At 33.7% G+C, this 23823-nt stretch overlaps 1 protein-coding gene across 1 annotated transcript; it reads right to left on the bottom strand.

The window, feature by feature from the left end:
* Positions 1–10362: 10362 nt before the first annotated feature.
* Positions 10363–12929, bottom strand: LOC133191136 (uncharacterized). Its single transcript, XM_061326843.1, has 3 exons — positions 12803–12929; positions 12409–12523; positions 10363–12033 (listed from the first exon to the last, which is right to left on the bottom strand). Exon 3 carries the CDS (start codon positions 11864–11866, stop codon positions 10547–10549), a length of 1320 nt encoding a protein of 439 aa, XP_061182827.1. The 5' UTR covers positions 11867–12033; positions 12409–12523; positions 12803–12929; the 3' UTR covers positions 10363–10546.
* Positions 12930–23823: the final 10894 nt, after the last annotated feature.

The following is a 23823-nucleotide window of genomic DNA, read 5'->3' as shown; positions in this document are numbered from 1 at the left end:
ACTCGAGGTTCGCGCTCGTGAGAATATCAGAAAATCCTGTCCCACTCAGGAATCTAACAGCAAAACATTGAATATCCTCTTTATATATGTTCCTGTGCTAAATCGTTTGATATTCTTCAAACTTGGGGCTTTTTTTTAGAAATTTGACAATTTTTCTAATTTTCGATAACGTCAAAAATGTCTTTGCAAGTCAATGTATGAAAATTTACATTTTTCCAAGCCATTTAAATCTCTAATAAGCATCTGGTGTGTAGACCTAATGATCGACATAATACTACTACACTGTAAGTATTAAAAGATGTCAGAGGCCTTTTCTTTTTAACATTGACATCAGTGAGGTTAGTAAATTCTACATAAAATTTACAATTAAAATTTACCTTTAAAATAAAATCTACAGCAGAAATCCCCAAATAATCCTCTGACGTATAGATTTGCAGTACTTTAGATTTTGGAAAAGTGTTATAATGATATGATATAATAAAAGTAAGCCAAACCTGGGGAATGGGAGCAGTGAAATATGGGAGTTCTAAAGATCTCCTCATTTTGTTCGCCAAGCCACATCCCTTCTTATTGTACTTAAAGCTATATATTACACCTTTACCTTCCTTCCAGGGAAAGAAGATAATCAAAATTATTCATAAAATTATGATATTTCCTCACTTTGTTTTCCAAGCTACAGCCCCCTACGTTGTACTTGAAGCTATTTATTGGTAAGAGCATGTTTAACGATATGCATAGAATCAATTTGTTGATGCTGACTACTGAAAAATATGTTGATGTTTGAGGGGTATCGACGATTTCGTTTAAAATGAACAATTAAATTCTATGCTCGCTACAATAACATAGTTTGCAAATTACAGCCTTTGCTGGGTTGAATGTTGACTGACGTTTTTCATATAAAATTTTAGCCTAGGCCATTATTTTCATATTAATTTGCCATTTGATTACACGATCTGTTTACCTTATCAAAACTTAGGGTCCCCGCTGCATGTGTGTGACAGGTAGACATGCAATACTTATTCCTGGATGACATCAGATCCTAACTCTGGTATTTCCAGGGATGTGCTCTCAATTTTATATTGTTTAATTGGATTTGCTCACTGTTTCAATCAAAAATGCTTGACAAAGATTATGTTCAGGAGAAATATAAAATTCCATGTAGGAATGATTGAGTGTGTGTGCATTTGTCTTGTTTTATGTCCCATTCGATAATTTTTCTCTCACGAAGAGATGTCATGAATTTTCGATGAAGTACTTCAAATTTTGACCCTGGCGCTTACGACCGTAGATCTATACCCACGGGTTTCCGGTTAGGTGACCTATCTTAACTTGACTGCTGACTAATAACTGACTGGGTTTTTTAAAATCTTACTATTATGCATGTTTTAATTCCTGCGCATAGTATAAAAGCACAAAACCTTCCAATTCTGAACCCCTGTACTTGTTTCCTTTACGGTAGAAGACTGTTGATCTGATATAAAGTATTATTTTGCATAAATGCCTGGATTCCTGGTAAGCTTTCTGTTTACCTTTACTGTTTACCAGTTAAAAATATTTTTGTAAATGTATTTTATATTTTATTCCTGTTAATTTCTAGTGTAATTTGACAGCAAACATCTGTGTAGCATAAGAAATTTATTTCCAAGCCGAACTCAGTGCTTAAATTCATTTCTACAAAATACCCGACAACAATGGTCAGAGACGGGGAGCTGGTGTCGACCTTGGGAGGAAGCTTATATTCCCACCAATAGTAGAGATTATCGAAAGATATCTGAGAGCATGAAGAAACTGATGGCGATAGAGCTGACGGTACCATCCGAGACTCAATTTTATAACCCACGAACGCAAGCATACAAAGTATGGCGATCTGGTGTCTGATTACAGGCAAGCAGGATGGCAGACGTGTAAAGGTGGCACAATGTTCCTCAAAAGCATCACGTTGAAAGATGATGGCAGCAGTAGGAATGTGTGGCCAGACAAAGTAGAGAGCAGTCAGTGCCATGGTCAGCTGAGGCTATGACCGTAACAGCCGAGAGGGAATGTCAATATGATAGTGGTTAAGAAGAGATCTAGAAGACGGTAGCTAGAAGCCTGATTTTCGGGGGAAACCATCTCCAGGATGCTCCGGGTAAGGGGGTAAAATGTAGATGAAGACAGAAAGATTCAGCTAAGGACTAGATTGTCCAGCAGCAGAGATGTCAAAAATGTTTCAGGCACATATAACTCTTCGAAAATTCTTAAGATTTTCACTTTTTTCTTTCGTTGATACATTAGATTATAATCTATGAAAGATGTTTTCGATAATGTTCGGTAGAAATTGTTATTACAATCGTAAACAAACAAAAGGATGCAAGATACCTCAGCTTACAAGTACATTTAATTGAGCAATAGCTAAAAAGACTTTGGGGCTTGGCGATTCACTTAAGGAAGATTATGCGTAAGCTACAGGCTCTGCTCTCCTAGGTTGTGATAGCTCTTGGAGCTGGCCAGTTGTGTGTTGTTCCACTGGCACTTCCTCCTTTGCTAATATGTCAATACCGCAGACTTACATGTAGTAGTCCCTAATCTCGCAGACCGCGGTTGGTGCAACCGAGTGCCTGACAGGATACCACTGCAGGGGCCCACTGACGAGTGGACAAGACCTGGTACCCATCAACCATCACCACTGCTTTATGGATATGTGTTAGTTCAGTAAAGTCAAAGGGAAACAACTCCTACAGAAAAAAAATTGAATTACGTCATGCCACTCATGGGCAGGCAAGACCTTATTTCAGTTCTGCTCTGGCAACTGTTGCAGTCTATTTGGTCCAAGATGCACTGGTCCTTCCACTTTGGACTTTTCTTCATAATAAGAGAAAGTGATGCCACAATGTCCCTGATTATCACGACTTGAACGTGAAACAAATAAAATTTACTCTCTGTAATTAGATCCATAAATATCAGATTGCCTCATTGCACAATTTTCGAAAAAAAATATCTAAATCATTATTTCGACTTATTATATCCTTACAATTGCTTTCATGATTCGAAATACTATGAACTCACTTATTTTCGTTGGGGTTTTAATTTTCGTTATTTTCGAGGTACGAAGAGAACCATGAATTCATGTCCACCACAAAATGTAAAATTTCACAGACATAACTACTCAACACTTCCCCAGCCGCGAAATCAAACCCCCACGAACCATTATTTTTTCTTCAAACCTCGAAAATTTGACCCACAAAAATATGTGATTTCACAGAATACAGTTTACGCCACTTTTCTAAGTAAGGTGTGTCTTGATTGTTTTGCATCAGCTTGCCTGGTAATGAAAGCAGGGTAACTCCGACTTCTTAAACCTGCACAGTGTCTGTGCTTACCTTATAAAATTACACAATAAAAAATCCATATTAGACTTGTAGGTCCCATTTTTGGAATTTCATTGATTTGCCTTGATAAAGAAACATTTATCAATTAATACACGAAGAAGCTGAAATAAGGTTAAAAGTTATCATTGAATTCCTTAAAATAATTTTTTTGTAAATACTTTAGGGATGTCAACGAATATTCGAGTACTCGACTATCGTTCGATCATACCGACTATCGACAAAAATTTTTTTAGTCGGTTATTCTTTAAAAATTCTCTACTTAATCTTAAATTCAAGGTAAAAAAAAATGGATCTGCTCAGTTCATTTATTAACGTATCAGTGTTCAGTGTTCTCGTGAGTAAAACTCAGGGAAAGGCTTAACCGGTCTTCGTTAATTGTTCAAAGGATTTTTTTTTTTGTTCGGCAAACATGCATTGGCATACTTTAAAAGATGTCAGATCCAAATTGTAAAGTTTCAACCGGCAATTCCGTAAGATATCGTGTAATGCAACTATCAATTAATGAAGAATAATAAAACAGCTGTTGTAAATTTGTAATTACATGTAAATTGGGGGACAGTTATGAGCATAATTGAAAGGTATTTCTTTCTGACATTAATATCAATCATTTTAAAATTGTATTGATTCTCATAATTAAAATTTATCACAGGCTCTCTTTGTTTTTATAAGAGTTACGCTTTTATTGTTTAACAATCACGGGTCACTGACGAGACACATTAATATTCAAATGGCTCCAGGTAAGAAATCAACAACGGGTACATGTACTAGCAGCATGAAAAGAAAGGATAAATGCAAGCGTTTGATTTTCTGTAAATAGATAAAATGTGCAGTAAATTTTATATTTGAAATCAAATACATTGGACACATATATTTATTACTACGTAAATATTAACGATTCAATAATAATAATTCAATATAATGGTAGCGTAGATTAAATATTGTACAGGCTAGCAGTCTGTTTAAAACAGATAGGAAATATGACATGAAAATTAATTTAATTTCAACGAGTACTCGACTATCGTTCGAATAAAGCATCCGATATTCGACTAAGCTGTCCGAGTACAATTGACATCCCTAAAATACTTGTATGTTTTGTTTTTTTTTTTGTGACCGTCCCTTACCCAGGGCCATGGCCTGGTCAAAATTTTAGAGCAATCTGAGAAAATGTAAAATTTTTCTTCTGAGAGGAAATTGTCATTTACACTTTTACAGAAAATACACTGGCAAACTGTTTATAATCATTTATTTGTATGATAATTTAATGTCGTTGTCATTGGATTCTAAAAATATTCATGTAAGTTCAATTCATTTAACTGTTTTTTTTCCTAAATAAAAACAGAATTTTAAAATGTAAACAATTCAACTGTGTCTAGGTCTCTTTAAACAGCGTCAAAAGTCTGTTAGACTGGAAAATTCGATTCCCACCATGATTTAGTATTGTGTAGTATTTAATGTCAGTTTTAACTTGAAGAAAATAACAAGTATTTTTCACTTCAATCTATAACAAAACCCTAGGCAACAACGCTCACCTGAGGTAGTTTAACTCTTGCTGTTCCTCGGATTTTTAAAAGATTTTTTATGCTCCTCCTAAAAAAAATTGTTACCCCCTATTATGGCCCCTAATTCAAAGGGGTTTCAATATCAATTTGATTTACATGGCATTGCAGTTATTGAGAAGAAAATTCTCTTCCTGAATACATACATTATGTATAATTTGATCTCGATTTTAGCTAACTCTTTCCTGGGGGTCCATTATCTGGAAAAAAAATTGAATCCACTCAACTTGGAAATGTGTGCAAATTAATTTTTCTGTAGTGTTTCTTTGGAATCTATGCTACCTCAGAATGCTTTCACTTAAGTTTCTTCTTTTCTGGTCCAGTGGTTCTTGAGAAAAAGATATTTGAAGATTTTTCCTATATATTTCATTCCTATATACAACTTTGATCCTTTATTGTGGGTCCACCCTACCCCCGGGGGCCATGTTTTAAAATCTCCATCATTTATGAAAGCATTCACATAAGTTTCATTTTTTCTGTTCCAATGGTTCTTGAGAAGATGTTAAAAGAAAGATTTTCCTCTATATTTCAATGTTTCGTATAAATTTCATTGTAAAACTATTTTTCCCTATTGTGGCCCTACCTTACCCCCAGGAACCATGATTTGAACAATTTAAGATTTACATAATGTCTGGTAGCTTTCACATAAGTTTCATTTTTCTGATCCAGTGATTCTTGGGATTTTCCTAAATATTTCAATGTTAAACTTTGATTCCATATTGTGCCCCATCCTTCCCCGGTGTCCGTAATTTGAACAATTTAGAATCTATATTATGTGTTTGAATGCTTTTGCATGAATTTCGTTCCTTCTGGTCCAGGGTGTTTGAGAAGATCTTCAAAGATTTTTCTCATATATTCTAATGTAAAACTTTTATCTCTATTGTGGTCCCATCTTACCTTCGGGGGTCATGATTTGAACAATTTCAAACCTACGCTACTTCAGAAAGTTTCCACTTGAGTTATCACTGACCCAGTGATTCACGAGGAGATTTTTTTAATCATCCTAACGTATTGTTGACTTTTCTTGATTATTTCCTCATGGACGGGAGTTTGGTCCTTCATTTGATCAACTATGAATTCTCTGCACCAAAGGATGGTTTGTGTCACCTTTGGTTAAAAGTAGCCCAGTGGTTCTTTGGAAGAAGTGGAAAATGTGAAAAGTTTACAGAGGACGGACAGACAGACGGACGGATTGGAGAAAGCCAGAAAACGAGCTCTCAACTCAAGATATCTGTATATATCCTAAATCACTGGGTCACTTTTTAAAAAAGAACATCAAACAGTATCAAATAAATTGTATTTGTCTTTTACCAATTTCAAATCTAATATTGAGTTTGATTACATGACGATTTTTCCAATCCATTATTTAGTAAACGACACAATAATAATAAATAAAATAGAAGAAATGCAAATACTAGTATTGTGGAATGGAAAATATTAAGAAACAGCTATGATTCTTAGCAGAGTTAACTCGGAGAGTTAACAATAGCCTAATCTTAATGATATATTAAAATCAGAGTAAAGCGTAGATAATAAACAATCTCATACTTTAGAAACATTGATTGTTCTTTAAAATAGATACTACATCTCAAATGATTTAACACTGATTCATCATCCAAAAAACAGATTAACGCACTCAAACATCTTTGTACAATTTCTCTTCAACGAGGATATTTCAAGAGTGGAAGAACTTCAGAACAAAACACTTCACTGCATGGATACAGACAAATCCTATTCTTAAAACTTTGAGTGATCCCCTTTGGAATCTTCCCTTTGTACTCTAAGCAATAAGGAAAAAGTGAAGATAACAAATATTGATCGATCTCAAACAATCTTCAAACAATACAAACCTGTGAACAGGGCATAAACACGGACCCTCGAAAATTCCAGAGGTGGGATCAGGTGCCTAGGAGGAGTAAGTATCTCTTGTTGACTGGTCACACCCGCCTTGAGCCCTATGTATTGATCAAGTAAACGGAACATTAAAAGCAAAGACCTAACAATATGGAAACAGTCGGCCAAAATACGACCCAATCATAGGTTATATAATTTCTTACAAGGTCATTATTACGAGCATAGAATTTACGAAATGCTGACTTTAAGGTTGACTTTTAGGTTATTGAAATCCTCGAAGCATCAAGCTATCTGTCAGTAGCCTGCCTCGATTTTAAATTTGATCGCACTCAGAGCATGCTCTTAAAAATCGTATGAGTTGGAGAAATACATGTAAACACCATATGCAGGTGATAGTGGAACTGACTTCAGAAAAATTTGAAGATTTAGAATTTTCTAAAAGTTGTTTTTGGAATTTTTGAGAATCCACATAAGGTGTTTCTTTCAACAAGACTGAATGGAAACTGCCTCTCAAAATTCAATACACATAAATAAATTAAGGTAGGATCGATATTTCAAATATTTCTGTCAATCAAATATTTTTATAATTTAAATAAAACAACTTATAGGCTTATAAAAAAAACCATATAAGACATACCTTACCAAAAAATATGAAGATAAGGAATAGTATTCAATCTCCAAAGTCCAATGAAACGATACAAATTTGGAGCAGAGCAAACACGGACTTCAAAATTTAGAGATGAGATCAGGTGCCATGGAGGAGTGAGCATTCCCTGCAGACCGGTCACACCAGCCGTGTGCTCCTTGTCATGATCGGGAAACAAAAACCGGAAAAATCCGTAGACAGTTCAGTGTATAAATAATGGCCTAACAATTAGTATGAAAAATGTCAATCAGCATTTGACTCAATGATAGGTTGTATGTATTGACAAGGTCATTGTACCGACCGAAAAACTTGCAAAAAGATTACCTCAAACGAGACTGTTGATATCCTTGTTTCGTCAACTTGTTTGTCAATAGCTTGCCTCGTTTTAGAAATTGTTCATACGTAAAGCATGCTCTTGCGTATCGAATCAACTCAGAGACGTAAATCCCATATGCAGATGATAAGGGTATATTGCTATAAGTAAGGGAAGTTGACGATTGAAAAGTTGAAGTCATCACGTTTATCATAAAGCTTTGTTGTTAGGTTACCATTAACGTCTTTTTTTTTTTTTTTTTTTTTTTTGCTTATTTTCATAAGAGTATATACCCTTCGAAATTAAACAGCTAAATTTTATCACAGAGAAGTATGATCTCATGTTTTATTAAGTTATGCTCCAAAATTTTTGAAAATCTAAATTATTCAATTGCTAAGAGAATCAATGAAGATTTTCAAAGGAAAATATAAATAAATTCATGTTAAATTTGCTCAATTTCTCCCGAAAAAAATTACAAAATACCATAATTTTGAAAATGTCGAAAAATCAAATTGTTTACATGCAATTTTTTTCTTTTAAATATATTTAGAGTTATAGCTAAGGTAAACAAAAAAGCATATTTTTACATCATTGATCACATAGATTTTGCATAAAAGTCTCAAGAACATGTATATCCCAAGTTTGGTTACAAAGTTTTACAGTAATTCTTTACAAACTTTGAAAACTGAAAGAAGCAGGTACTGCCTTAAGGACAGATGATACAAACAAAAAATGGATCCCTGGTATGGTATATATTTTTTGACGTATTTTGGTTGTTAACGATGCGAATAATAAATTTCTAAATTATTAAGGAATTGTAAACTTTCCATGGTGTTCAAAATTCTACCTTTCTGAAACCATCCTTATAAGTCTATACAAATTTCTGTCACGTTAAATCCCGTTTTTGTTTCACTTTTAATAAAGAATTAAAATCTATTCGGTTAAACTTTTCCTTTTAATTATATAAACATGACTCAAGTTGTTATTTTCAATTTTTTTGATAAAAATGTGTTTGTATCATCTGTCCTTAAAATCAAGAAAGATATAACACAGAGTAATATGTATGAAAATTCTGAAATTTGGTCCTACATGCAACAGGCACTTAGAAAACGGGGGTATAAGCTGACCCCTCCTTTTCTTCGCTGGTCATTTAATTATGCGTGTGTGCGTATATATTATATTTTGTTTAACGTCGAATTTAAGTCCTCTGAAAATGAAGCAGAGGAGAGTATAGGTTCCTCTTCGTTAGTCTTTGTATCTACCTGCATAGATGAACGCAGGCACAGTCATCATTTTCATTACATGAATTTTCATAATGTTTAATGACAAACAGTATATATGCTAAATAGCATAGATTTACCTTTAAATGTAAAATATGCTGTATATCGACACTGTGAACTATTTTGAAAAGTAAATCAAATGTCAAGAGTCACGAGGTTGGTAGCCATGGTAATTTACAAAAGCGATAGTGCCAAGCAATATATTTGCAAAACATCAAATCCATACCTCTTCTCGACATATAAGATGTGCAAGACGGACAGCTAGACAGACAGACAGACACACCGAGTTAAGTAATCCCTAAATGTCGCTCCACTCTGCAGGCGACACTTAAAGCCAGTTTTAAGAACTAGTATTTAATTGCCAGCAATATAATCATAACCTTTGCCATATCAATAACGAGTCACAATGAGCACATATTGAGTGTCTCGAGTGTCTGTAGCTAATTTGAAAAAAAAGGAATATATATCATGATACCAATACGCACACTCCTAGCTGCTTGGTAATTGTAAACTATAACAACCAAGTAGCCAGACCAGGAGCTGAAGAAATCGTTAACATTTACAACACCAGCGGACACACTAGATAAAAAATCTTTCAACACCTTTAGCCACACTATCAGCTGAAGTATAACGATTAGCACACTAGCACTACATTATCAGCTGAAGTAATTGTAAACCCTTTCAGCACCAGCAACCACAGTACGGTACCAACTGAAGTAATTGTAAACCCTTTCAACACCAGCAGCCACAGTACGGTACCAACTGAAGTAATTGTAAACCCTTTCAACACCAGCAGCCACAGTACGGTACCAACTGAAGTAATTGTAAACCCTTTCAACACCAGCAGCCACAGTACGGTACCAACTGAAGTAATTGTAAACCCTTTCAGCACCAGCAGCCACAGTACGGTACCAACTGAAGTAATTGTAAACCCTTTCAACACCAGCAGCCACAATACGGTACCAACTGAAGTAATTATAAAGTCTTACAGCATCAGCAGACACACTACCAGTTGAAGTAATTGTAAACAAACATGTATATACAACACAAGCAGCCCTACTACCAAGTGAATTAAATATATTATTCTTTTAACACCAGCTAGTAGCCTCACTACTAGCTAAAGAAATTGTAAACTCAAACAACACCAGTAGCCAGTAGTCACTACCAGCTGAAGTAATTGTAAACTTATATCTACATTTGCTGTGTTGTTTAACTAAGCCAACTTTAAAACTAATTTGAGTCCCGTTTTCGTGTTTATCACGCGTAAAAATACACGGAAAAATGCGTGTAATTGTGGCATCTCAATGACGTTTCAGATATGATATAGGGCAGCAAAAAATTCAAATATTGAATGTAGTTTTGTTGATTTTAAAGCATTAAAACGTAAATATAAGGAATGGTTTTTAGCTTTGTGAACGTTATTGGTGCGTAAATTACACAAACTTGCATGTAGGCATATTTTTCTTGATCGAAGCGCTAGTATGCCTACGTGTCATGTCTGTCATTCCTTAAACAACACCAGAGCCACACTACCAGCTGAAGTAATTGTAAACTCTTATAAGACCAGTAGCATTTCCCACCCACAATCGCCCCTCTCTGTCAATGGCTATTGCACTGGGATTTTGAATGCCTTCGCCTTGTTCTACAAGAAATTGTAAAAAGCCTGTGTTTTTGTTCAGTAAGTGTACACAATCGTTGTTCCAGTCTGACACTATGATATGTCCATAGTGATCACATGTTAAATCAAGGGGGTAAAATGGACTTTCCTGCTCATGCTGCGTTGGTCCTCCGTATTTGCACAACTCCTGGCCGTTTTCATCCATTAGTACTATCTGGCGTTTGTTGCTGTTTTCGTAATCTGAAAAGCAGATATTGTTGTCACTTGTCAAAGTTATTCGGTGTGCATCATGTGGGGAAATTGTCAATTCGGAAATAAGCGTCCCATCCAAGGAATATTTTGCGATTATATTCCGACGATTATCCTTCGTTGACGGCCCGGAACTTCCGTTTCTTTCTGTTCCACAAATATACACACAATCATTTTCAGCCAAGGTCATTCCACGAGAAAAAAAGGTAAGGTCAGCAAAAGTTGAGACCTTTAGGCTTTGATCCACTTTCTTGATGGTTTGTCCATTATAGCTTGAGACCAGAAGATCGCCAGTTTTTGTCAAAACGACGTGGTTGACGTTAATATCAAGTTTAACATTGACTTTTTTGTCGCCACTAGTACTGTAAAGGTCGATTTCCTTGTTGCCCCACCCACAGCACACCCAGGCTTCTGTGTCCGATATTGGAGCGATTGCGTGGACATTGGCAGATGGACACGGACCATGACACTGAAATTCTGCTACCAATGAGAGTCTAATGTTTGGCACTGTATTCCGGCGATTTTTTAAAATGGAAGACGGGGGTGTTATTTGATATATTTGTGTAGACCCGCATAATTCTTTCATGAATTCGTCACTTAGGGTTTGACCAACTGTGAAATTCAAAGAAACATATTGAAATTCAGTCAGTCGGTGTATTTCTGGGAGAACACCGTCTTTCCCGTGAATGGTGTTCTGTTTTTTCTTCAGACTGTCTTCCTCATCAATCTCTTCTGTCACCCGATTTATAATGTTCAACAGATCTTGCTCGTGTGTGTCCAGTCGTTTCATTTCCTTGGATATCACGCTTCCCGTCCACTTCAAGAGAAGTCCACATGCTCTGTCAACTGCGTCGTGTAGAGCTTTTGTTCGCGCCATTATGTCCGAGTTAACATGCTTGACGTTTTTTCGAAGTCTTGTCTTCTGTTCAACTGTTTCTGATAGAGTTAATTCCAACAGAGGAAGAAATTGTGTGTAATTCATTGCTACTGCTTGGTCAAATACGAAAATCTGTTCACAAACATTTTTACAAATCTGTTTCCCAAATTACAAGCTTTGCTGATTGTCTTTCACTAGAAGTGTCCTCCCTTTCTTTGATCAACTGCGATTGATTTTTGTTTGCCGTAACATATTTCTGCGGTTCATCAGCCCTACAAAGTATGTAGAATTAATGTTGACACTCTGTACAATAAGTGGAGGAATTCCGATCACATGGGTGATAGAGGACCCTGATTAGCAACAAAAAGACAGGGAAAGTCTGCCTGTGAAACGTATAAATAGGCACGTCATCGAAATATTGGCAGAAAACAAGTGACATAAGGTCTGCTCTAGATGAACAATGAATTCAGATCATAGATAAAAATTACTATTTACTATGCTAGGTCTTTAGATAAATAGGTATGCAATGCAAGTATAAACTGACACTCTAAAACAGGCACATTTAGTCAGAAAATATTTATCTTCACAGAAATTAGCAGTAAGTACATAGCACAGTGACACTATCATATACATATCTTATCACTTACCAACCACATGTTGCAATGAGTTACAGATGTATTAAGTGATCAATGAACACAACATCCTCCTTACACGCTCTCAACCGGTATTGTTTACATATGAATGCAATATTGCAGAGAATCCCTACAATGAAGATAATGAACCTGGAACATAAAAGCAGTAAAAAAGGCATCTCTTGAATTTAGGATCGTATGTGTGTAAGAGATCAAACAACGCATATATCATCGTCCTAACACACTAAGTACTTTCAAAAATATACAAACACAACAATGTAAATTACTGCATGACAGATATGATAAACTTTACATTGACTAAACTGTACAGAAAATTATCTTTAAAGGTGCAATTACTGAGTAATCATTCTCAGAAAAAAATCATTTAAAGATTGCATATTCTACTTACACGTAAGATGTTTTTTTTTTGCTTACTGATGAGAAAACTGTTGGCCGGACTGGTGCGTATGTCAGCGTACTAAGTATGTATTGGTCACTTCCTGTTTCTCACACTGCAAGTAAACTTGTCAATGTACCGCACTGTGTAAACAACTGCAAAGAAAGAGAGAAATTTACAACACGGGATATCACTCTCCCCCTTGGCAAACTAACATGAACATACATAGATTTCCTGTCTACCTGCATGAATTTATACAATTTTTCTGTGTATTGGCTTCCGTGCTGAAAGGAATCGACAACTCAACTTGCAAATAACAATTAACGCGCCGAAGAGAGTGTCAATTACTGATTACGTCTGATTGATTCGCAGAATCAAGTATTAATTTTCATTTTGAGAGTGCCCTGATATTTCATTACATGAACTAATATCATGATAAGTAAATGTCGTGTAAAAGCTGTATCTTATTTATATATCATATATTATAATCCAGAGCAAAACAGGCTTGTTATGAACTGAGGAAATTCGTGCCATGTTCTTGACGGAACTTATTCAAAACCGATTGTAAAGAAAATATATTTTTTTGAACAGGATAAATGCACCAGGGGCAGTCAGAGAAGGGGCGCTCGGCTATTTTTCATATAGATATGATGTCCTCGTCAGTTTGATATTTCCTGCACGACATTTATAACCACTATACAATTTCAAAGATCACTTCTTCCAAAGTTTAAACTTTTTTTTTTTCATATTTGCCTAGTATTATATGCTCTGTATCAGAACTATATTAACATTGTATGTATATTAATTTTATTATATTTCATTCAAATGTTCTTAGCTTACCACATCGATTATTCCCATTACATAGGATTATCATCAAAAATTACTCATTTGTCATTTCTTAAATACTAGTAATAAAAACTCAATGAATTGTGAACCAAACGAACACATGTGTATACGTTTGCTTTCTCGATCCTTTTTAACAGCTATTAGATTCATTTGTGTCCTTGAAGCAAACAAGAGTGGACTTTTGGACGTACGGTCTATTAGGTGCCCATTAAAAAAATCCAATTTCAATGTAACACTGGTACATACCGCGTTTTAATAAACTGCCTTTTGAAAGAACCGTGGATTATGGCAACAATCAACAGACCTATTCAGTATTGAAAAGGTGAAATGATTTCGTAATTTCTTTTTTAAAATTCACAATGCAATTTTTAAAAACAAATACTTTAATGAAATCATCTACGATGAATCACTAGAGTGCAAGCAATGTCATATGCAGGGGCTAAATGTCCCGCTCAGTCACAACATATGTACTTTAATTAAGGGTCACTGAACCTAAATAAGTCTACATCTGCATTGACATTATACAGAATAACATTTATGTGTTACAATTTTCATTTACTCCAGCAGTTCTTAGACTTAAGGACCATCTATATACCAAAGTAAACAAAACTGGACTTTTAGAGAATTATTTTGTGTAAAGCGGAAACTACTGAGTTAATTTTTTTTTCACTTTCAACATAGGGTACTTGTAATTCTCCCCCTGGAAAATTGTTTAAAATCAATGAAGTATTGTTTAACAGAAATTGCTGTTGCTTAATAAATAGGGAAAATACGTGCAAATAAAGTATCAAATTACCTCATCTTAATTTTTTTATGCTAAGAATACTTGAATTTATTACAAACTGCATTACACCATAGTTTTTATTTTTATAATTCAAATTTAAATAAAAGGACAGATTCACTGTAAATCTATTTGCATAAAATTACCATGGAATTGGAGCTCATTAGTGAGCAGTGCATATAGATAATGTGCATCTGAAATAATATTTCTTAAGCATTTTTTGAAAATTGAATTGAATTTCTTAACCGCCTTGTAACATACATGACACACCCAATATTAAGTTTGCATTAAGTGGAAGTGGTCACAGCCATTGCTGACCTAGAAATTTCATTCTTTACAAAATTGGGCTTTAGTACAGCGATTCGAAAGAGAAGAAAATACCTTGCGTCATTGTTTTATACAATAACGAAGAATATGAATAATTTAAAAAAAGAAACAAACAGAAACAAACATAAAATCAAAAAAATTTAGTGTTGTTGATATTAATAGAAATATTTCTAGAACTCTCAAATGGGCACAGCAGTTATACATAGTGGGCCAGTGTTTAAGTCGTAACCCCACACAAAGTTAATATTGCTTAGAGGAATACAGAGGAATACGTGTCACTGAAGGTCACCAATCCTTAATGGTCATTACCATATCTACCTGTATTGCTGTAAATAAGAAGTCATCTAAAGCGACAATTTAAAATATGAATTATCAGGAACTACACCCCCCCTTTTTTTTAAAAAAAAAGAAGAAGAAGACTTTTTAAAAGTTCATTTCAATGATATGCACCTTCTTTGCCTATGGTAGTATTGTAATACGAGGTGGCGGTTGCTTGACAAATATTTTGTAGTAATCTCATTCCATAATTCATCATTTGTATCTCATTCATCATTGAAAAATAGATTACTTCAAAATTCTTCATAAAAATGATATTTTGATGAAATGTAACTGAGATTACGAGATCTATATTTTTTCACATAGTGTGATTGTATCAAGTTTTTTGTAAAGTGTTTTCAAGATTATCATTTTAAATTATGATGTTGAAAATATACTTTGCGAGTTTGAGGGGTTTTTTTTATGAACTTGTAGAGGAAATTTGTAGTCAAAGAGCTAGTTATATAGGGGGATATTGATTCTACTTTCTAGGGTAGTTATACGAGTTAATTAAGGCATCTCTAAATAATTTCATATGGCGATACAGAAATGACAGGTTCAAATCAGTATTATGCAAAATAGCTTTTTTAAAAGAAAATTAAGAAAATACCTCATTTATTATGGAGGTAATATTCTGTTATTAAGTTTCTTTTGAATTTTACTTCAGGAGCCTAAGGATTGGACCCTGACACCTTCCAATTTATAAACATTTCAGCCCCAAGGATTTTTTCTTTCAATAATTACATGAACAATATGTTCAATTTTGAAAAAAAAAAATTAACGTAAAAAAAATTAAAGATACTTTTTTGTAACACTTTGTACCAAGTTTCTAGATGTAAGTGAAGGGCTTTTCATATGATAAGTTTACTTTTTTGTCCTTTTTTGTTACAATTAAGGAAGCTTTAAACTATGCACATTAAAGAGTTCTACTTGTTTGGTAGTTTTATGCAGTTAGGGATCTGTCCTTAGGAGTAAGTTAGCAAAAATGGTTATTTACAGTTAATTAATCAATTTGCAATGGATTAAAATATTCCTAGCATTATATTAGACCAAGAATAAGTAAATGAATTCATTATTCCCATTAATTTTCCAATTGTAAGTAAACAACAGTGATTTCTGTTTAAGAATTGTCAGTTGTCTTTGAACATTTTTCCTGCGAAAATAAGACAGGTACCCTATGTTGAAAATGAAGAAAATAGACTTCATATTCACACCTCTATATGATGTATTTTTCTCCAAGTCCAAATAGCATTTTTATTAGTGTTTAGAAGTTCCTTAATATCCGATCGAATTCTTCAAAGAAAAGAACATTTTTCCTTCATTAATAATCCCCTTCCGTCTTCATATTAATAAAATTTATGGAGATAACGAACAGTATTCGAGCTCAAAAGTCCATTAAACACTACATATTTTGGAAAAGAGCAAACACAGACCTCTAAAACATCAGAGGTGGGACCAGCTGCCATGGAGGAGTGAGCATTCCCTGAAGACCCGTCACACCCGCCGTGTAATCCTTATCATGATCGGGAAATAACGGAAAAATCCGTCGACAATTCAGTGTGTAAATAATTGCCTAACATTTAGTATGAAAAACGTCAGTCAGCAGTTGACTTAATGATAAATTGTGTATTTGCTGACAAGGTCATTGTTTGGACCATACAACTTATGAAATGACAACTTTAAATTAACGAGACTGCTGATATTCTTGTTTCATCAACTTTTTTGTCTGGGTTAGGGTTTATCCCATTTAAAATTCAAAGTAGATACATAACTACAAAAATTATATTCTCCAAAATAATTGTGTGTTTTGTGGAAGCTTTAGATATAGTTTTTCATTCGTTTTCTAGCTAAAGGAAAAGAAAAACATTCAAGGAAGGATGTGCCTCTGGGAGAAGCGAAAACGTTAACATTGATTACTTATTATGCTTTCTTTATAAAACCTTTATATTCATTAATAATTTGTCTCAAATTTTATCCTGTATGGTGGAGAAAGTTCACTTGAATATCACTTTTGATTCCACCTCCTGTTAAAATTGGGTTTTTTTTTAACATAATAATTAATTTTTGTGAACAGAGGGTCGTTCAAAATGAATATATAACGATGAATCTAGATTAAATTAAAAAAAAAAAGAGTAAAATAATATAGAGACATATTATTTGATTTAATTTCTTTATTATATCCAGAGTTTTCACAAAGAAATATATAACCCCTCGAAGTAGCAAGTATTTTAATTCTGTGACCTTTTCGTATAGTAAGTTCTATATTTATTCCACATTTTGCATCAAAGCACCTGACTAATGAGCTTCAGAATAAGATTATCTTTCTGTAAGCTTATTTTTTTTTATCCCTACTGCATGTTGTAAATAATAGAAGAGCTGCCTTTAAATTTAATCTATTATATTTGTGTATCAGCATGCAATTTTATTTCCAAAAAGTTGAACTTTTACCTCCACTCGACGCGAGACATTGTCAGATTGTTTACAGACGACAAGACATGTGTATGTCCAATTTATAATCACCTCGACAATAGCAATTTCCTCAATTTTTGAGATTCATTGCTCAATAAACAAAACAATTGATGCTATCAATCCTATGATTACAAATATACTTCGTTAAAAAAAATCAGATTTCCTCACAAGATCAAATGTAAAACATACCTTATTTTAAAGGCAACCATAAATTTTTATTTATCCAACATTTTTGCATTCATGTTTTTAAAACTAATGCGACATTGAATTTAGTTTTATCTTAATTGCTAGATCAAAACAGTAGAGAAAACAAAATTAATTCTATTAAATTTAGGTAAAATTTACTTACCGTAAATGAGGTATGTGTATATCTGATTCACCTAATATCTTATTCTATTTCCAAATATATAAAGTCAATTCAAGAGAATGGACCATGGCGAACAATCACACTTGGTTGATTTTCACCTGAATGATATGTCTGGGTTGTGATACATATCGTAACCCAAATCAGTGTTGCCTAGAGGAATACGTTTCACTGAAGGTCGTATGTAGGTCAGTGTTCATTACTGGTCATTATTGTAGTGTTATGCAATAGCCTGAGAATGTCAGAGGTAAATTGGCAATTTTACATACCAATATGTTAAAAATAAATATAAAACTAACAGTTCCCACTTGAAATTTTCTCCGACCTAGATTCAGCTTTTTTTTTGCCCCCGGTATTATGTGATGTAGGTTTACGCCCAACTTAAAGCTGAAATGATACCACTATAATTTCGGGTGAATATCTTTATGTTATTTCATGGAATAATTCATCCTTCATTTATCGAGACTAAAGAATAGTTCAAAATTCTCGTTTAAATATATATATTGTTAAAACGTAACTAAAATTATTAAAACAATATTTGATTAGTAATTTTTACAGCTTAATTTGCATTGAAAAATCAATCTTTTAGAACTTACATAAAATCTTGTGAATATCATTTTGCAACTTATATGTTAAAAAAAGGCATGCGATATTTAAAACAAAGCCACATAAATTTAGTTATTCCGCTTTGTATAGAGTAAATGATATAAATATGAATTCTCGACACGATAATCAAAAGTACATAAAATAGTTTTTATCAATAGAAAATGAAATTCAAAATTGATTGCAATTTTTTTTTGTAAAACAAACCCTTCATATGTTTATTTTGTTTTATTATCTTTTATTTTTTATTTTTGAAGAGTCCAAAGTAGGCTCGTATTACATTACAACTAAATATTTTTAACAGTATAGTAAACAAGATTTTATGTGAGAAGTATTTTGTGTATTGTAATTATAATGCATTGGAAGGCAAATTTAAAAATTGATAACATTTGAAACAACGTTAGAAAAATATAAACAGCATTACGGATCTTCAATTTTTAGTGAGATTGTTTCAAGAATTTTTAGCAAAGTATATATTCAAATCTCTCGTTTATGATGATTTACGAAATCATTACTACGAAAAAATGGTGGTCAGTGTGTCAGTCGTTCTACTAGGTAGAAATTTCCCTCTCTGCACTTATAATGAATTGAACAAATTATAAAGAAATGTTAGAGGCCATTAATAACTCTGTTTTTATATACAGGGAAGTTGGGATATAAATTTCACCCCAAATTGAATTTAAAGCTCCATTGACTTTGTAACAATATAGGTGTTGCCCAATTGAAATTCTTCAAAATCATACGTCAGTTTTAAATATTTTAATATTCCCAAATACCAAATTGAATTTGAATAACCATATCTATACTGGATTCCTAAACTACATACAAATCCTTAAAAAGATACATTGCGGTTTCCAGTATATGTTCTGCCAAGCTTCTTTATATATTTATAACAACGGTATAGGAGAAACCTCAGCAGTACTGTACAAAAATATATTTTAGAAGTAATGTTTAGCAGATGTGGATACATAAAAACTCCATGGACTTTTTAGAAAGTTTGAAATTATAAAATATAACCAGAATCAATCTATTTCCAAACAAGTTAATAAAACAGGGATATAAACAGTCTCGTTTAAAGTCATCATTTCGCAAGATCTATGGTAGATACAATGAACTTGTCATCAAATACAATTGTTAGGCCATTATCTAAACACTGATTTGTCTAGGATTTTCCGATCATGACAATGAGCGCTCGACGGGTGCTCCTGATTTATGTTGTTTCAATGGACTTATGAGCTTGATTACTGTTCATTATTTCCATATTTCATTGTTGGAAGACCTAATCTTCCAAAACTAAATAGATATTGTGAATCAGAAACTCAAGCATCTTTTTAATATCAACTTTGGAATACTTATGTGTACAATTAGAATGTTTTTAACAAATTAATTTTGCAAATGAACAATGACAAGGTATGTAAATTTACGAGTTTGATTTTAATAAAAAAAATAGCTGTCTGTTATGTCAAAAAGCCTGGACTTTAATTTATCGTAGGCAAGGCTGTATAAAAAGTTGAAGTGTCATCGGTTTTGATGTTATTGATATTGGTAAAATTTTGTTATTTAAAATTTTCTAAAACTTAGAGGAGTTTTTCGATATCCACATCTCATTTACACCACTTCTCGAATATATTCTTGCACATTACTTCTGAATTTTCTCTTTCATACAGGTGTTAATATTTAGATATTCTTCAATCTGATTGAATTCCCAAGGGAATAGGTTATAGGTATTGCGCCCCGTAAATAGCAGACTTATTTTTGTATTCATATGAAGCAGAAGTTATTCAAAAACTTATACAGTGTACATGAAAAGAAATTTCTTTCTTTGGCCTCCAATTCGACATTATATAAATAAATACTGCATGTAGATGAGGATAACGTTGAAAATTTTCACCCCAAGAAACCACTGTCAACCGAGTTTGACAATTGTTTTCCACGGGGTGAAAATTTTAAATGTTACACTCAACTACATACAGTATTTATTATATTATACTGAATGTTATATATAAATACAAAGAAAGATGAGCGCGCGCGCATAGATTCCGCGCAGTCACCTTTTTTTAATATCACACGTCGTCATGCAATGTTGACTGTTGCTAAATTCTATCGCGCTGGAGGGAGGACGTGGTTTCATAATTCAGAGTGTAAGAGAGTTTTTTAACAAATGTTTCTCGACGAATCAAATTCGAGTAATTAACATGAGAGTATAATATTTAAATACATGTGAATCGAAGATGTTTTATCAATTAACAATATTCATTTTCATTCCTACGTTGATTCGATATATCCCTTTAAACTCGAAATAAGACAACATCGAGTCTAACAAATCTGCTTTATATGTGGATATTGTACTAGAAATGACATTAATGACAGCCTAATAAAAATAACCTTATGATTAACATGATGACTTTGACATTTCTATCGTCAATTTCCCTTATTGTTGTAGCAATATATTATGCTTCCAGTTCATTAGATAGGGAAAAGCATGATCTACAATTTCTAAAACAAGCCAAACTAGTGACAAACAATTTGATGATACAATGATATGAACAATGCCTTTTAAAGTCATCACTTTAAAAATTCTTTGACAATGACCTTGTCAGCAAACACAATTTATCATCAAATCGAATGTTGACCGACGTTTTTCATACAAATTGTTACGCCACGCATTATTTTCACACTGAATTGACTACAGATTTTTCTGTTTGCCAGTCCGATCATGACAAACAGTGGATGTGACCTGTTGAATGCTTACCCCTCCATGGCACCTCATCCCGCGTTTGATGTTTATAGAGGTCCGTGTTTGCTCTGCTCCCAATTTGTATTGTTCCAAGGAATAATGAACTTGATTTCTGTATTTTATTTTGATCTTTCATCTATGAACTCGACTGGTAGCAATACAGGATGGCAGAATTACAAAATGACCAAATAACACGAAATGGACACTCAGTATTTAACTCCTAATAAAACCACTTGATTTGACCTATTTAATGGTACACAAAATATTTAACTCATATTAAAATCACTTGATATACCTTCGTAATTAGTGGTCATACAATATTAAACCTCTATTTGAATAACTTAATATGACCTCCTGTTTAATGGACATAGGATTTTAAACTCCTACCAGAATCATGTGCTATGACCTCCTGTTTCGCAAACCGCAAGGTCTGATAAATTTTGAATGTCTGGAGTGGAGAACTCCAAGGTATCCAAAGCTTTAAAATGAGGCGACCCGGGAGTAGGGCATTAAGGAAATATATATGGAGATAACGAACAGTTCTCAAGCTCAAAATCCATTAAACAATACAAAATAGGAGCAGAGCAAACACGGACCTCCAAACATCAGAGGTGGGATCAGGTGCCATGGAGGAGTGAGCACCCCCTGCCGACCGGTCACACCCGCCGTGTGCTCCTTGTCATGATCGGGAAATAACAGAAAAATCTGTCAACAATTCAGTGTGTAAATAATGGCCTAACAATTAGTATGAAAAACGTCAGTCAGCATTTGAATCAATGATAAATTGTATTTGCTGACAAGGTCATTGTATCGACCATAGAACTTACGAAATGATGACTTTAAACGAGACAGCTGATATTCTTGTTTCATCAATTTGGTTGTCAATAATTTACCTCGTTTTAGAAATTGTACATACGTAGAGCATGCTCTTGCGTATCGAATCAACTGAGCGATATATACCCCGTATGCAGGTGATGAAGGTATATTGCTGCATAAGTAAGGAAGTTGACGATTGAAAAGTTGAAGTCATCACGTTTATCATGAAGCTTGTTTGTTAAATTACCATTAACGTCTTTTTCAAGTAAAATATCCAAATATGAACCAGATGTGTCAGACTCTGTGGTATCTTTTATCTCAAGCTCACCGGGATATATCGTATCGACATAAGAATGGAAATAACCATTGTTGATTGACAATACGCCGTCGATATATCTAAATGTCGAGTTGAAGGCCACAGCAAGTGTTTTCTTCCTTTCACGTATAAGATTTTGGACAAATTCTGCTTCATATGAATACAAAAAAGGTCTGCTAATAACGGGGCACAATTGGTACCCATGGAAATTCCAATAGATTGTTGGAAGACCTGGTCTCCAAACACCACATAGATATTGTCAATCAGAAACTCAAGTATCTTTTTAAAGTCAACTGTAGAGTTCTTGTGTGTACAATCAGAATGTTTTTTAAAAAAATAATTTTGCAAACGACTCGAAAATTTACGAGTTCCATTTTTATTGAAAAGCAGCTGTCAATGATATCAAAAAGCCTGGACTTTGATTTATCGTGGGGAATTGTTGTGTATAAGGTTGAAAAGTCGTAAGTTTTTAAGCTGTTGATTTTGGTAAAATCTTGTGATTTCAAATTTTCCAAAAGTTCCTTGGAATTTTTAAGTATCCACATCTGATTTACACCACTTCTCGAATACGAATATATTGTTGCACAGTACTCTTAAGGTTTCTCCTTCACTACTGTTAATATCTTAGTAAGCAGTAAAGAAAGAGGCTTGGTTTAACATTTACTGGAACCCCCTATGTATCTTTGTTTGTAAGAATTTTTATGAAGTTTCGGAATACAGTATAAATATGGTAATTCAAATTCATTTTGGTTGTTTCGAATATTAAAAATGTTCAAAACTGACATGATTTTGAAGAATGTCTTCCTTAAAAAGGGAATTATGACTATAAGTTAGATTACCACTTGTAGAATTAAATCCAATTTCCTCTAAAATACATTTAATATAATTGCATATATTTCAGCTTGTCTGTAAATATATGCCGTTATCAAAGCTTTTCTCCTCATAATTTTGCTTTAAGCTAATATTGATTGGGATTTATGTATTGTGTAAATCTAAAATTTGGTTTGTTTTGTTGATAATTTTGTGTATCAGCCTGTTGCGTTATCCGGAAATTTGGACCGGGAATTTATAAGCATCTCGTGTATCACTCTGAAATTACAGCATCCGTACTTCCTTTTTCAATCAAGGCCTGTAACCAGCAGATGGTTTAGAAATTGAGAGTTAAAATTTTTCTAAAAAATAACTGTTAAGTAACCAAAAAAACATCTGTTAAATTAAAAAAAAAAATTAGTCAAATCAATCGCATTAGGATACTTTGTATACCTGGAACGCTTTCGATGGCTTCATAATTTTAGGATATTCGGAGATTCTGCATGCCGCCCATAAGGACAAGACGGAGAAGAGAGAGGAGTAAGAAACAGGTCGGAGGGGAGGCCCAGCCCCAGGTTCAGGATCCGAGGGAATCGGCGACAGGATCATTGCCATTGGCGACACAACAGGCACCGACGTGCGACGGAAT

This window comes from Saccostrea echinata, unplaced genomic scaffold (genome assembly GCF_033153115.1).
Source record: "Saccostrea echinata isolate AGI-Se365-2 ecotype Australia unplaced genomic scaffold, CSIRO_AGI_Sech_v1 ptg000023l, whole genome shotgun sequence".
In the NCBI taxonomy this organism is placed as follows: Eukaryota; Metazoa; Mollusca; class Bivalvia; order Ostreida; family Ostreidae; genus Saccostrea; species Saccostrea echinata.
Note: the sequence above shows the minus strand (reverse complement) of the source record. Positions and strands in the feature narration are given on the sequence as shown.